This window comes from Passer montanus, unplaced genomic scaffold, assembly GCF_014805655.1.
Source record: "Passer montanus isolate IOZ18808 unplaced genomic scaffold, ASM1480565v1 scaffold35, whole genome shotgun sequence".
NCBI lineage: Eukaryota > Metazoa > Chordata > Aves > Passeriformes > Passeridae > Passer > Passer montanus.
Window position 1 is genome coordinate 14,682 of NW_024368263.1, and position 11,628 is coordinate 26,309.

At 40.3% G+C, this 11,628-nt stretch overlaps 1 protein-coding gene across 1 annotated transcript; it reads left to right on the plus strand.

Annotated features, from left to right (window-relative positions):
• The first annotated feature begins 240 nt into the window (after positions 1 to 240).
• Positions 241 to 7,844, plus strand: LOC120505666 (myosin-1B-like). The gene is made up of 17 exons (XM_039716419.1): positions 241 to 298; positions 378 to 470; positions 569 to 632; positions 715 to 813; positions 918 to 1,021; positions 1,111 to 1,249; positions 2,362 to 2,480; positions 2,575 to 2,724; positions 3,329 to 3,499; positions 3,910 to 4,219; positions 4,846 to 4,922; positions 5,217 to 5,304; positions 5,391 to 5,508; positions 5,714 to 5,837; positions 5,921 to 6,057; positions 6,791 to 7,046; positions 7,573 to 7,844. The coding sequence occupies exons 1-17, from the start codon at positions 293 to 295 to the stop codon at positions 7,819 to 7,821; spliced, it is 2,304 nt and encodes a 767-aa protein (XP_039572353.1). The 5' UTR covers positions 241 to 292; the 3' UTR covers positions 7,822 to 7,844.
• The last annotated feature ends 3,784 nt before the right edge of the window (positions 7,845 to 11,628 follow it).

Sequence of the window (11,628 nt, forward strand, 5' to 3'; positions counted from 1 at the left end):
TGTTTGTTTCTCTGTTGTTCATTGAGCTTTAAGCACTGTGTTTCTGTCTCTTCACAGATCGGGAGAACCAGTCCATCCTGATCACGTACGTACACCCCCTGCGCGGGTCCCTGCGGGGCTGCCCGGTGCCAGGGCACCTCCTGCCTGACCACGCACCCTCTGCTTCTCTCTTGCCTTTGGCAGCGGAGAATCCGGGGCCGGGAAGACTGTGAACACCAAGCGTGTCATCCAGTACTTTGCAACAATTGCAGCCAGCGGAGACAAGAAAAAAGAGGAGCAGACCTCAGGCAAAATGCAGGTGAGATGCCAGGGCTAGAAACCTGCAACAACTCAATTTCTTGATGAACTACATCATGACAAGAAGACATCTGTTCTAGGGGACACTTGAGGATCAAATCATCAGTGCCAACCCACTGCTGGAGGCCTTTGGAAATGCCAAGACCGTGAGGAATGACAACTCCTCACGCTTTGTGAGTTATTAATCGGCATGACTGTCAACACCAATTTGAATATTCTTGCTGTGCAGATGGGTAAAATAAGTCTCAACTGACTTTCCTGCTGCTTTCAGGGTAAATTCATCAGAATCCATTTTGGTGCCACAGGCAAATTGGCTTCTGCTGACATTGAAACATGTAAGACACCCTTCTGCTTGATCCCTCTTCCCTCCTGCCTTCCCCACTTCTTGTGCTTGACTGTGCCTACCCTCCTTGCCAGATCTGCTGGAGAAGTCCAGAGTCACTTTCCAGCTCAAGGCGGAAAGGAGCTACCACATCTTTTATCAAATCATGTCCAACAGGAAGCCAGAGCTAATTGGTAGGAAAGATCACTAAGTCCTCCATGCAAAAGTCATGGACCAACATTGAATACCTTTCCATGCAGATTGCATTTGACCTGGCTCTGTTTTGTCCTTCTTTCAGAGATGTTACTGATCACCACCAACCCCTATGACTACCTGTATGTGAGTCAAGGTGAGATCACAGTTCCCAGCATTAACGACCAGGAAGAGCTGATGGCCACCGACGTGAGTAGTAGCAGAAGCTTTCTCATGTGAAGTTTCATTTCTCTGACCTTTAACAGCTGGGGTACTCACCTTAACAACTCTTTTGTCAGAGTGCCATTGACATCCTGGGCTTCAGTGCTGATGAGAAAACAGCCATCTACAAGCTGACGGGGGCTGTCATGCCCTATGGGAACCTGAAGTTCAAGCAGAAACAACGAGAGGAGCAGGCAGAGCCTGATGGCACAGAAGGTACCAGCACAACCTATCCCAGACCATGGGAGATATTGAGCACTCACTGAGCTGAAAGGCACCAAGTGAGGGTCAGAATGATTGGCTTAGCCAATCAGTGCCAATATTGTAGGATAGCAGTGGGTCCTAGCCAGAGGAATTCTCTGGAGGAGCGTAACTAAGTGGAACCTGTAGACTATTTTGAACAAAGCAAAAAATTAAGTCTAGTGACTCCTAAAACATGCTTCTGACTTCTTTCAGAGTAGGAGTCAGGCAAAAGTCTAGCAAACTTTGCTGCTATCTTGAATCGAAGCTTCCCAGACTTGACACAGAACGACGAACAGCTCTCAAGTACTAATGAATAATTATATAATTATTGCAGAGCAGCCTATATACAACCACAGTATGCATATACATACATCTAGAAAGCTGAAATTTTCTTCTTGTTTCATCTTGCTAGTTATGTATGTGCCTTTAATGTCTTGTTGGAAATAACACATAAAAGCAGCTCAAAATTAGCATCTGTGTATAAATCTTATTTAATCAGGTTTGGCCTTCTCACATTGAAGAACTCTCTAAATAGTACTGGTGTTTGCTATCAGCTTCTTGTGGGACAAGAGAGGCAGCAAATTGGAAAGTGATGACAGAGTATATGCTGGGCTGTGGTGCTTGTATTTGTTAACCTAACTGCAGATAAAATGGGAGCTGGAAAGACTTAATGTATTTGATATTTATCCTTAGGGACAATATAGTCCGACTATGAAGGTTGTACAGGATATCCTATTCATACCTCTCTCTCTCCAATGACAGGAGAGTTTCACTGACTACAATTTTCAGTGCAGTGTACTTGAATACCAACTTTCCTATTCTGTTTATTCAGTAATTGTGACTCTTTGCCATTTTCATGTCCCTTGGTCCTTTTGTCTGTCTAGTCTCTTTCATGTTCACTGTAAAAGTATTGGAATAATATTTACCTTTATTAATCATATAGATTAAATCAGAAAAAAATAGCAAGTCAAGAAAAACTACAATATTTTAAAGGACATAGTAACGTATATAAGATTTCTGTGGAAATCTGGATTACTGCAAGACCCTTTCCCTGGAGAGCTAATATCTGATCCTGATTTCCTTAGTTGCTGACAAGGCTGCCTACCTGATGGGTCTGAACTCAGCAGACCTGCTCAAGGCCCTCTGCTACCCCCGAGTCAAGGTGGGGAATGAATACGTCACCAAGGGCCAAACTGTGCAGCAGGTAAGAAACAAGTGAAAATAGAAAAAAAAATTACGTTAATTAAAAATTTTGAACTTCTGCTGCAGATGGTAGCTCTCCTTTAACCTTTTCTTAGGTATACAACTCAGTGGGTGCCCTGGCAAAGTCTGTGTTTGAGAAGATGTTCCTGTGGATGGTTGTTCGTATCAACCAACAGCTGGACACGAAGCAGCCCAGGCAGTACTTCATTGGTGTGCTGGACATTGCTGGCTTTGAGATCTTTGATGTAAGAGAAGGATCTCCATAAAGCTTTCCTGGAAGGGGCATTAGGAAATTGGAATAATTTGGGGGTTGGGGTGTGCTTTATTTCAGTTATGGGTTATTTCGGTTTATTGGATAATCCTGCTTTTTCTCTAGGAACAGTACCCTTCTGGTTGTCATTGCATATAGTACCCCACAGGGCTGTATTTATTTGTAGATGTTTGTTGCATGCAAAAGTGAAAATTGCATTGAAAACTGCTGAAAAACTGATAAATAATAGCAGAGAGAAGCTTTGAGGAAGTTAAAATATGCCTTTTTAAAGGAAGATTTTGTTAATGCTGAAGCCAGATTTCATCTGAATGCTTGGGAATAGAGAGGTAATGTACACAAATTCAAACTGGATTTGGACTAAGCTCTGCAGATCTATTGAAAGCTCACATATATGTTGAGAAAGTGCCAGGGCCTAAGAGGTTAGATATATTAGAGGATGGAATATGCCAGTCACCTATCCAGTTCCAGCGCTAGAAATTCAAGGTTCCAGTCATGGAGACCTTAGTGGGGTAAGAATAAAGCCTGTTGGAAGGTGTTCCTGGGACTGAAATTCACAAGTAAATCTTTGTCTTCTGCAGTTCAACAGCCTGGAGCAGCTGTGCATCAACTTCACCAATGAGAAACTGCAACAGTTCTTCAACCACCACATGTTCGTGCTGGAACAGGAGGAGTACAAGAAGGAGGGGATTGAATGGGAGTTCATTGACTTTGGCATGGACCTGGCTGCCTGCATTGAGCTCATTGAGAAGGTTATTGGCCCTCACATACTTCACAGTTTTTCAGTTATAAAATCTCTATTTTAAGGTTTCTTGAGAAATTTTCTGTCTCGTTTTAAAGAGCATATAGGTAGTTTAAACTCTTCCTTATGTCTGAATGCTACTACTTTCATTCATTTTGCTTACCACTTTCACCAAACGTACAAAATTAATTTCTACATGCTAGATCTTTATTACATCCCAACCCTGAATCTTACAGGGGAGCTTGTTTTTGTATAACTGATGGCATATCCACTAACAAAATGCCCTTTCTGAGAAACAAAAGTTTTCACATACTGAGGAGGATTTTTTGGTATAACTTTTGTCTTCTATTCCTCTTTCTTACGTACATTGCCTCTGTTTCTTCCTTTTACATTTTCTTCACATGTTGCTATTTTTCCCAGCCCATGGGCATCTTCTCCATCCTGGAAGAGGAGTGCATGTTCCCCAAGGCAACTGACACCTCCTTCAAGAACAAGCTCTATGATCAGCACCTGGGCAAGTCCAACAACTTCCAGAAGCCCAAGCCTGGCAAAGGCAAGGCTGAGGCCCACTTCTCCCTGGTGCACTATGCTGGCACAGTGGACTACAACATCACTGGGTGGCTGGAGAAGAACAAGGACCCTCTGAATGAAACTGTTGTGGGGTTGTATCAAAAGTCATCCTTGAAGACTCTGGCCTTGCTCTTTGCATCTGCTGGTGGGGCAGAAGCAGGTGATTTCTTTGAAATCTGTTTTACTATAATTCACAGGAAAAAAAAAATTAAATACTGTAATAATATTTTGCAATGATATTTACATTTCTAAAATTGAAAACCCAAAACCTCATCTACTGTTTGGATCTCAGCCTAATAAAGGATATTGCTACTCCCTAGAGACCTTAATAGAGCTGTAGGTTCTCATTCTAGAAGCATTAACTAGAGCATTAACCCAGTCTAGCTGTCTACAATATGGGCCATTCTCAAATACTTCAGTGAGTACAATCAAATGAATCAACATGCTGTTAAATTTATGCATACCCTTATATGTAAGGATACATAAACACTGCATTTGGTGTAAATACTAGTTATTAGTTTAGTTCCTCAAATATCTTCCTATGCAAAATGTTATGGTTTTTTTCCATACTGCATTTTCTAAATTTCAGCTTGAAGTCACTAGATTTCCTTCTACTGTCATCTGAAAAATTCAAGTCTCTTTTTGTAACTTTAACCACAATCTGAGTTTGCAAAATTTGATCATATTATTACTTTTGCTAGAGTTTTTAAGGTGAACATATAAAGTTTTTCAGATTCTATGTGCTTTTGTTGTTCACTTCTTTATAAAAAATTTATTGCTTTTTAGAGAGCAGTGGTGGTGGTGGCAAGAAGGGTGCCAAGAAGAAGGGTTCTTCTTTCCAGACTGTCTCGGCTCTCTTCCGGGTACTGTAGAATAATCAATCTAAAATTACCACATTATGAAAAGAAAAACAGAAAATGCAGTTCAGAAATACCTTAGATTGATCTATTATACCTTTGTGTTCAAAACGGGTAAAATAATGTGCTTCTAGTAAAGAGGAATTCTTATTGAAACTTGGGAAGTATTCTTTCAGAACTGCCCGAATGTTCTGTAAAAAAATTATTGATCATGGTTTACTGCAATGTTTTTATCCCCACCTAGTATTGAGATTGTGTAAATGACACTTTTAAACCCAAGGCTTTGTTCTTCCTCCTCAGGAAAATTTAAACAAGCTGATGAGCAATTTGAGAAGCACACATCCCCATTTTGTGCGCTGCATCATCCCCAATGAGACTAAAACACCTGGTAAGTTGTTAAAGTTCAGAGGTGTGATATATCTGATCTTCTCTGTGCAGTAAAGTGATATACAATTTCATTCTGTGATTTATTAGGTGCCATGGAGCACGAGCTGGTGCTGCACCAGCTGCGCTGTAACGGCGTGCTGGAAGGGATCAGGATTTGCAGGAAAGGCTTCCCCAGCAGAATCCTCTATGCTGACTTCAAACAGAGGTCAGATATCATTTTATCACCCTCCACCATATCCACAAATGCTGAATTATTTGCATTTCCTAATTGTTTTAAGTACTGTAGAAGTTACCTTTATGTATACAAAAGTAATTTGTCCAAGCGAGTCATTCAGGTTCTTTCTATAGCTATTGAGGAAAAAAAAATCTAAGGGCTATTATTTATTCCTCATCTTCCTCCAATTCCACAGATACAAGGTGCTTAATGCCAGTGCCATCCCCGAGGGACAGTTCATCGATAGCAAGAAGGCTTCTGAGAAGCTCCTTGGGTCAATCGATGTGGACCACACCCAGTACAAATTTGGACACACCAAGGTACCAACCCCTCCATTCACTGCCTGCCGGGGCTTTGCTCTCTCTACCTGACAGTGATGTGCTGCAAAATTGCCTCTCTCAAGGTGTTCTTCAAAGCTGGGCTGCTGGGACTCCTGGAGGAGATGAGGGATGAGAAGCTGGCACAGCTCATCACCCGCACCCAGGCCATGTGTAGGGGTTACCTGATGAGGGTGGAGTTCAAGAAAATGATGGAGAGGAGGTAGATATTTACTTGGCTTGCTGGGCCAATCCTTATCAGATAGTAATGGCATGAACAAAACTGAAAATAAGCTGTTTCAAAAAAAATCTCATTTATTTCTCATTAATTCAGTTTGTCAATATGAAAGTATATCCCAAAAACAGATGAAGTAGTGTAAAATCCCAACTCAGGGAAACAATTTTTTTAATACTTTGTTGCTGAAGTCATTAAATGGCTATGTTATATGTATGCTGAGAAACTTGATATCTAGTCTAAGCTAATTATTTTAGGTAATTGCTAAATAAAATGAGAGAAAGACATATTTCTATCACAAAACAAGCATCCTCTTCCCTTTGATAAATTTCATAAAAGTGACTGAGTCAACTTACAGAAGTGTCCCTTTTCATTGGTCATAAAAATGAGCCAAACACTTGAACTGCAAAACTGGCTATAGAGGTTGATACTCTACATAACATTAGAAGGTTTTAAGTGGAGAAATATATATATTATATATAAAACGTGATCTAAATATTATCAAGAAATGTATATTGAAAAATACATTATATATTTTACACATAGAGATATACAGATCTATGTATGTGGACAAATATACTAAATATGGATACTATATACATATATATACAACTAAGTATTATGTGTCAAACTTCATGTCATATATATTAACATATACTGCTAAATATGTTCTATAGATTTTAAAATATGTACCAAAATATATTTTGTTATTACCTTTCAGGGAGTCCATCTTCTGCATCCAGTACAACGTTCGTTCATTCATGAATGTCAAACATTGGCCATGGATGAAGCTGTTCTTCAAGATCAAGCCCTTGCTGAAGAGTGCAGAGTCTGAGAAGGAGATGGCCAACATGAAGGAAGAGTTTGAGAAAACCAAGGAAGAGCTTGCAAAGTCTGAGGCAAAGCGGAAGGAGCTGGAGGAGAAAATGGTGGCCTTGGTGCAGGAGAAGAATGACCTGCAGCTCCAAGTGCAGGCTGTGAGTATCGCTAAAGTTTTTTGACTTGTGATGTCCTATATAAAATCATCCCAAATGTCTCAGTAAAGATATATTATCCCAAAATAACAATTAATTTAAAAACATACACATATTTTATAAAATGGGAAGAAAAACCACATACAATTGCTATCTTAATATTTATAGAATTTTGTGCACTTAACAGTTTTGATATCTTATCAACTGACCAATTAAGATTGTCTGGAAGTCCAATTAACATATTTTGTTTGGAGAATCCCAAGTGAATTGAGATTGAGTAGGAAGAGCTGAGAGTGTCAGGTAGGTATTTGACATTTATGGTCCCTGTCACTTCAAGAAAAATGGTGATGAAATTTCACAGCTTCCCTTCTTCCCTGGAAGTAAGAATGTACCTACTAATGTCCTTAAAACTGCATTTACAAGCAAGTATTGGGATTGATCTAATGGCATTTGGATGTCTACAGCCTAAAAGTACAACAGAGCCAGTAGCCCCAGGTTGAAAACTCTTTCATTTGAATGAATTGTGTAGGAAGCTGATGGCTTGGCCGATGCTGAGGAACGGTGTGACCAGCTCATCAAAACCAAAATCCAGCTGGAAGCCAAAATTAAGGAGCTGACAGAGAGAGCAGAAGAAGAAGAAGAGATGAATGCTGAGCTGACAGCCAAGAAGAGGAAACTGGAGGATGAATGTTCAGAGCTGAAGAAAGATATTGATGACCTTGAGCTAACACTGGCCAAGGTGGAGAAGGAAAAACATGCCACTGAAAACAAGGTATGAGGTAGAACCTGTCACTCACACTCTGGAAAAGACTTATCTTTTTAAAAAATTTTAAGCACCAATTTCTCTCTCTGCTTGCTCCCTTCTTCTCACAGGTTAAAACTCATTACTTCAAACATAATCAGATATTTATATTTTAACATAGAAATTTCAGTTAATCATATTTTAGAATAAACTACTTCACTTTGCAACTTCAGTGTGTGTTTAAACATTTCAGTATTATTTAAATAACTTGATCATATAATTTCATCCACCCTACAATGGGCAGGGAATATACACATGGGAATGGAAACACAATTTCATAGAAATATATATCAGTTAACTGAGAAATTTTGGCTTCTGAATCATTCTTTCTTCCTTTATAAGACTTCATATGCTCACAAATTATGAGTTGAACCATTAAACATCTTTCCTTCCGCTCCTCATGCAAACAGGCAAATCTGGAGAAGATGTGTCGTTCCCTAGAAGATCAGCTCAGTGAGATTAAGACAAAGGAGGAGGAACAGCAGCGCATAATTAATGAAATTAGTGCTCAAAGAGCTCGGCTACAAACAGAATCTGGTAAGTCATTTGTGTTTTTAAGAGAATACTGTATATTACCTGGGTTCTTTAAAAGGAAAAAGTAAAACTCACCTGGAGTATTGGAGGATTTGATAAGTTGAACCAAAGTTGAACTGAGCCAAAAATGTGTTTTGTGATGAAGCTGGCCAACAGAATCCTGAGAGAATCCAGAGTTGCATTAGGAGAAGCATTGCTAACGGGTTAGCAGAGAGTGATCGTTCCCCCTGATCATCACATGAGACTTTGCCTGGATTGCTTGGCCTTGTTAAACCTCCTGAGATTCCCATGGGCCATAATCCCTCTGGATGGCACTGTAGTACTAATTCTGTAAATTAGAGTGGGTTAAGACAAGAATTGGATGAAGGAAAGGATATAGATTTGTAAGAAAAGGGGAGAGAGGAAGGCAGAGAAAAAGTGTAGATAGGAAGGGAAAATATAGGCTTTAGGACTAGAAGTGCTAAGCCAGGCATAATAGGTGATAGGACACAGCAAAGGATAGATCCCTACATATATGTGAAAAGTTCTCAGTTCAAAGCCCCTAAAGAGATCAATTGTCAACCCTTAAATGGATCAATTCTGTCTCATGACAGAATAGAACTGACATCCTTCCAAGCTTTAACATGCAACTGTGCTTGTCTCCTCCCAGGAAGAAGCTGGCCCAGCGCCTGCAGGATGCAGAGGCACAGAAGAATCTGAGAAACACTCAGGGAGTGCTCAAGGTCTTTTGAACAAAAATTGCCTGCAGAGAAATATCTTGGTTCATACTTTCAGTCCACATGAGCTCTAAATCTGCTTGTAATTTATTTCAATGGCTTTACAGGACACACAGATCCATCTGGATGATGCTCTCAGGTCTCAGGAGGACCTGAAGGAGCAGGTGGCCATGGTGGAGCGCAGAGCAAACCTGCTGCAGGCTGAAGTTGAGGAGCTCCGGGCAGCCCTGGAGCAGACGGAGCGGTCGAGGAAATTGGCTGAGCAGGAATTAATGGATGCCAGTGAGCGTGTGCAGCTCCTGCACAGCCAGGTGAGGTCATTCGGTGAACACTTTTATGCTTTATTCTAGTCACCATTAGATGCTCAGTTTGGGGGAAGACAGTCTTCTTTTCTGGAATATTCATTATGTTACTAAAAGAGATCTTTTCTCTGGTGACTTTTCTCTAACTCTATTTTTGTTAATTTCCTGTGCTAGCCTTGGTGGATGAGATGTGGCACAGATTATATTTCTGAGCACTTTTTGAATTAATGAAAAATGGAGAAAGAAAAGAATCTAATTTTTTTTTTGGGGCTGTGCCTGAGTGAGCGTGTCTCTCCTTGGAGAGCCATTGTCAGGGCAGCTGCAGGGATGGGCTTGTCCTTGCAGGTGCGGGAGCTGGAAGGGGAGGTTGATGCTGAGCAGAAGCGCAGCGCTGAAGCCGTGAAGGGCGTGCGCAAGTACGAGCGCAGGGTGAAGGAACTCACCTACCAGGTAAGGCAGGAATCTTCTTCGTGTTGATACACTCCTATTCCTGGAACCCAAAATGTAGCCCTGCGGGATTTCTTTCTGTCCTGAGTCACAAAAAGAAGAATAATGAAAGCACCGTATATATTTCTATATACTATATTTCTAGTAATTTTAACAATATATAGCTTATCACTTTTGTCTTACTGGGAAGGAATGTCAAATAGAAATGTTACTCTCTATTTCATGTAGAGGAGAGTAAAAGATATGCTTCTGTGTCTTGTCATTCTCTTTAGTCTGAGGAAGACAGGAAAAATGTTCTCAGGCTGCAGGATCTAGTGGATAAACTGCAAACTAAGGTGAAAGCTTACAAGAGACAAGCTGAGGAGGCTGTGAGTATCACTGTGTTCAGTCAGTCTTTATCCAGGTGGGAGTGGGATTCTGTGTTAATATTTTCCTGTGTAGCTCTGTTTGAACACAAGTCAACATTGTGGTAGTTGGTCCCTGCTTCGTTTCACTTTCCTTATTTCATATTTTTACCTAGCAGTTTTAAAGTGGAATTGTTTTAAAACCTGTTTTACGCTTCCTCCTATCTGCAGGAGGAGCTGTCCAATGTGAACCTCTCCAAGTTCCGCAAGATCCAGCACGAGCTGGAGGAAGCGGAGGAGCGGGCTGACATTGCAGAGTCACAGGTCAACAAGCTCCGAGCCAAGAGCCGGGAAATCAGCAAGAAGGCAGAAAGTGAAGAGTAAATGCCTCCAGTGCTGTAAAGTGAGAGAATTGCACAAAATGTGGCGTTCTATCACTTTTATCTGTAGTCACTGCTTTGTCCTTCATTAATCTGTAGATGAGTAATGCCTACATAATAAAAATTGTCGAGCTTATGCCATGTAAATAATGAGAAGCTGAGTGTTGCATTTCAATCATTACCTTTAGTTCTTCTAAGGTTTACATTTTTCCTTCCTTCTTTTAAACTTATTTATTCAATTAAAAATTTTGCTTCAGTTATTTCAAAGTGTTTCAGCCACTTTTAAAGTGGTCTAATCAGACATCCACCTTTGTTGTCACCAGGAATTTCATCTAATACTGCCTTAGCTGAGAAAATAATTTTTTCACTGAAACAGAAAGCAATTATCCCTTATAAATGTTGCTTTAGGAATAAAATAGATATCTCAATATCTGTCCAAATAGATATCTCAATATCTGTCCAAACAATAAGAACTTCTACCTTCCTTCCTACTTCCGCTTAATATTTGAGTATTCTTTTAATTCTTGTGTCTTCTTTGCCAGATCTTACTTCAAGTTAAATTTCTTCAATCCTACAAGCCACTTTGGAACATAATTTAGAGGACATTTAAACCCAAAATGAGATCTCCTTTCAACTTTTGTTCATGAAAGTGATGTGCAAACCAACATTCCCAGGGCAGCATAGCCAGCAAACTCATATAGTCACCTCATCATTGTCTATACTCTGTTTCCAAAACTACCTTAATTTTCTAAAGTGGTCAGGCAGACACTTACCTCCTATGAAGTCTCCAGTGTAATCCTGATAACTTTGCCCAACATGGCCTCGCTTAAAATGTGGGTTTTCATTTTTTGTGGATATCACCAAACACCAGAGAAATCCACAGTCATCTCTTAAAAATCACATTCATCGTTCAGTGTTGTTTCATGCTAATGCACCCCAAATTGATTTATTAACAAGAGCCTGGGTTACTCTCATCTCGTGGGATGGGTTGTGCCATCAGGGACACCTTCCACTGGACCAGGTTGCTTCAGACTCATCCAACCTGGCCTTGGACACTTCC

Excerpts from the sequence above, each read along its gene's own strand:
- LOC120505666 (XM_039716419.1), top strand. Across the intron at positions 4,923-5,216 it reads CTGTCTCGGCTCTCTTCCGG|GAAAATTTAAACAAGCTGAT; the intron begins GTACTGTAGAAT and ends CTTCCTCCTCAG. Across the intron at positions 5,509-5,713 it reads TATGCTGACTTCAAACAGAG|ATACAAGGTGCTTAATGCCA; the intron begins GTCAGATATCAT and ends CCAATTCCACAG.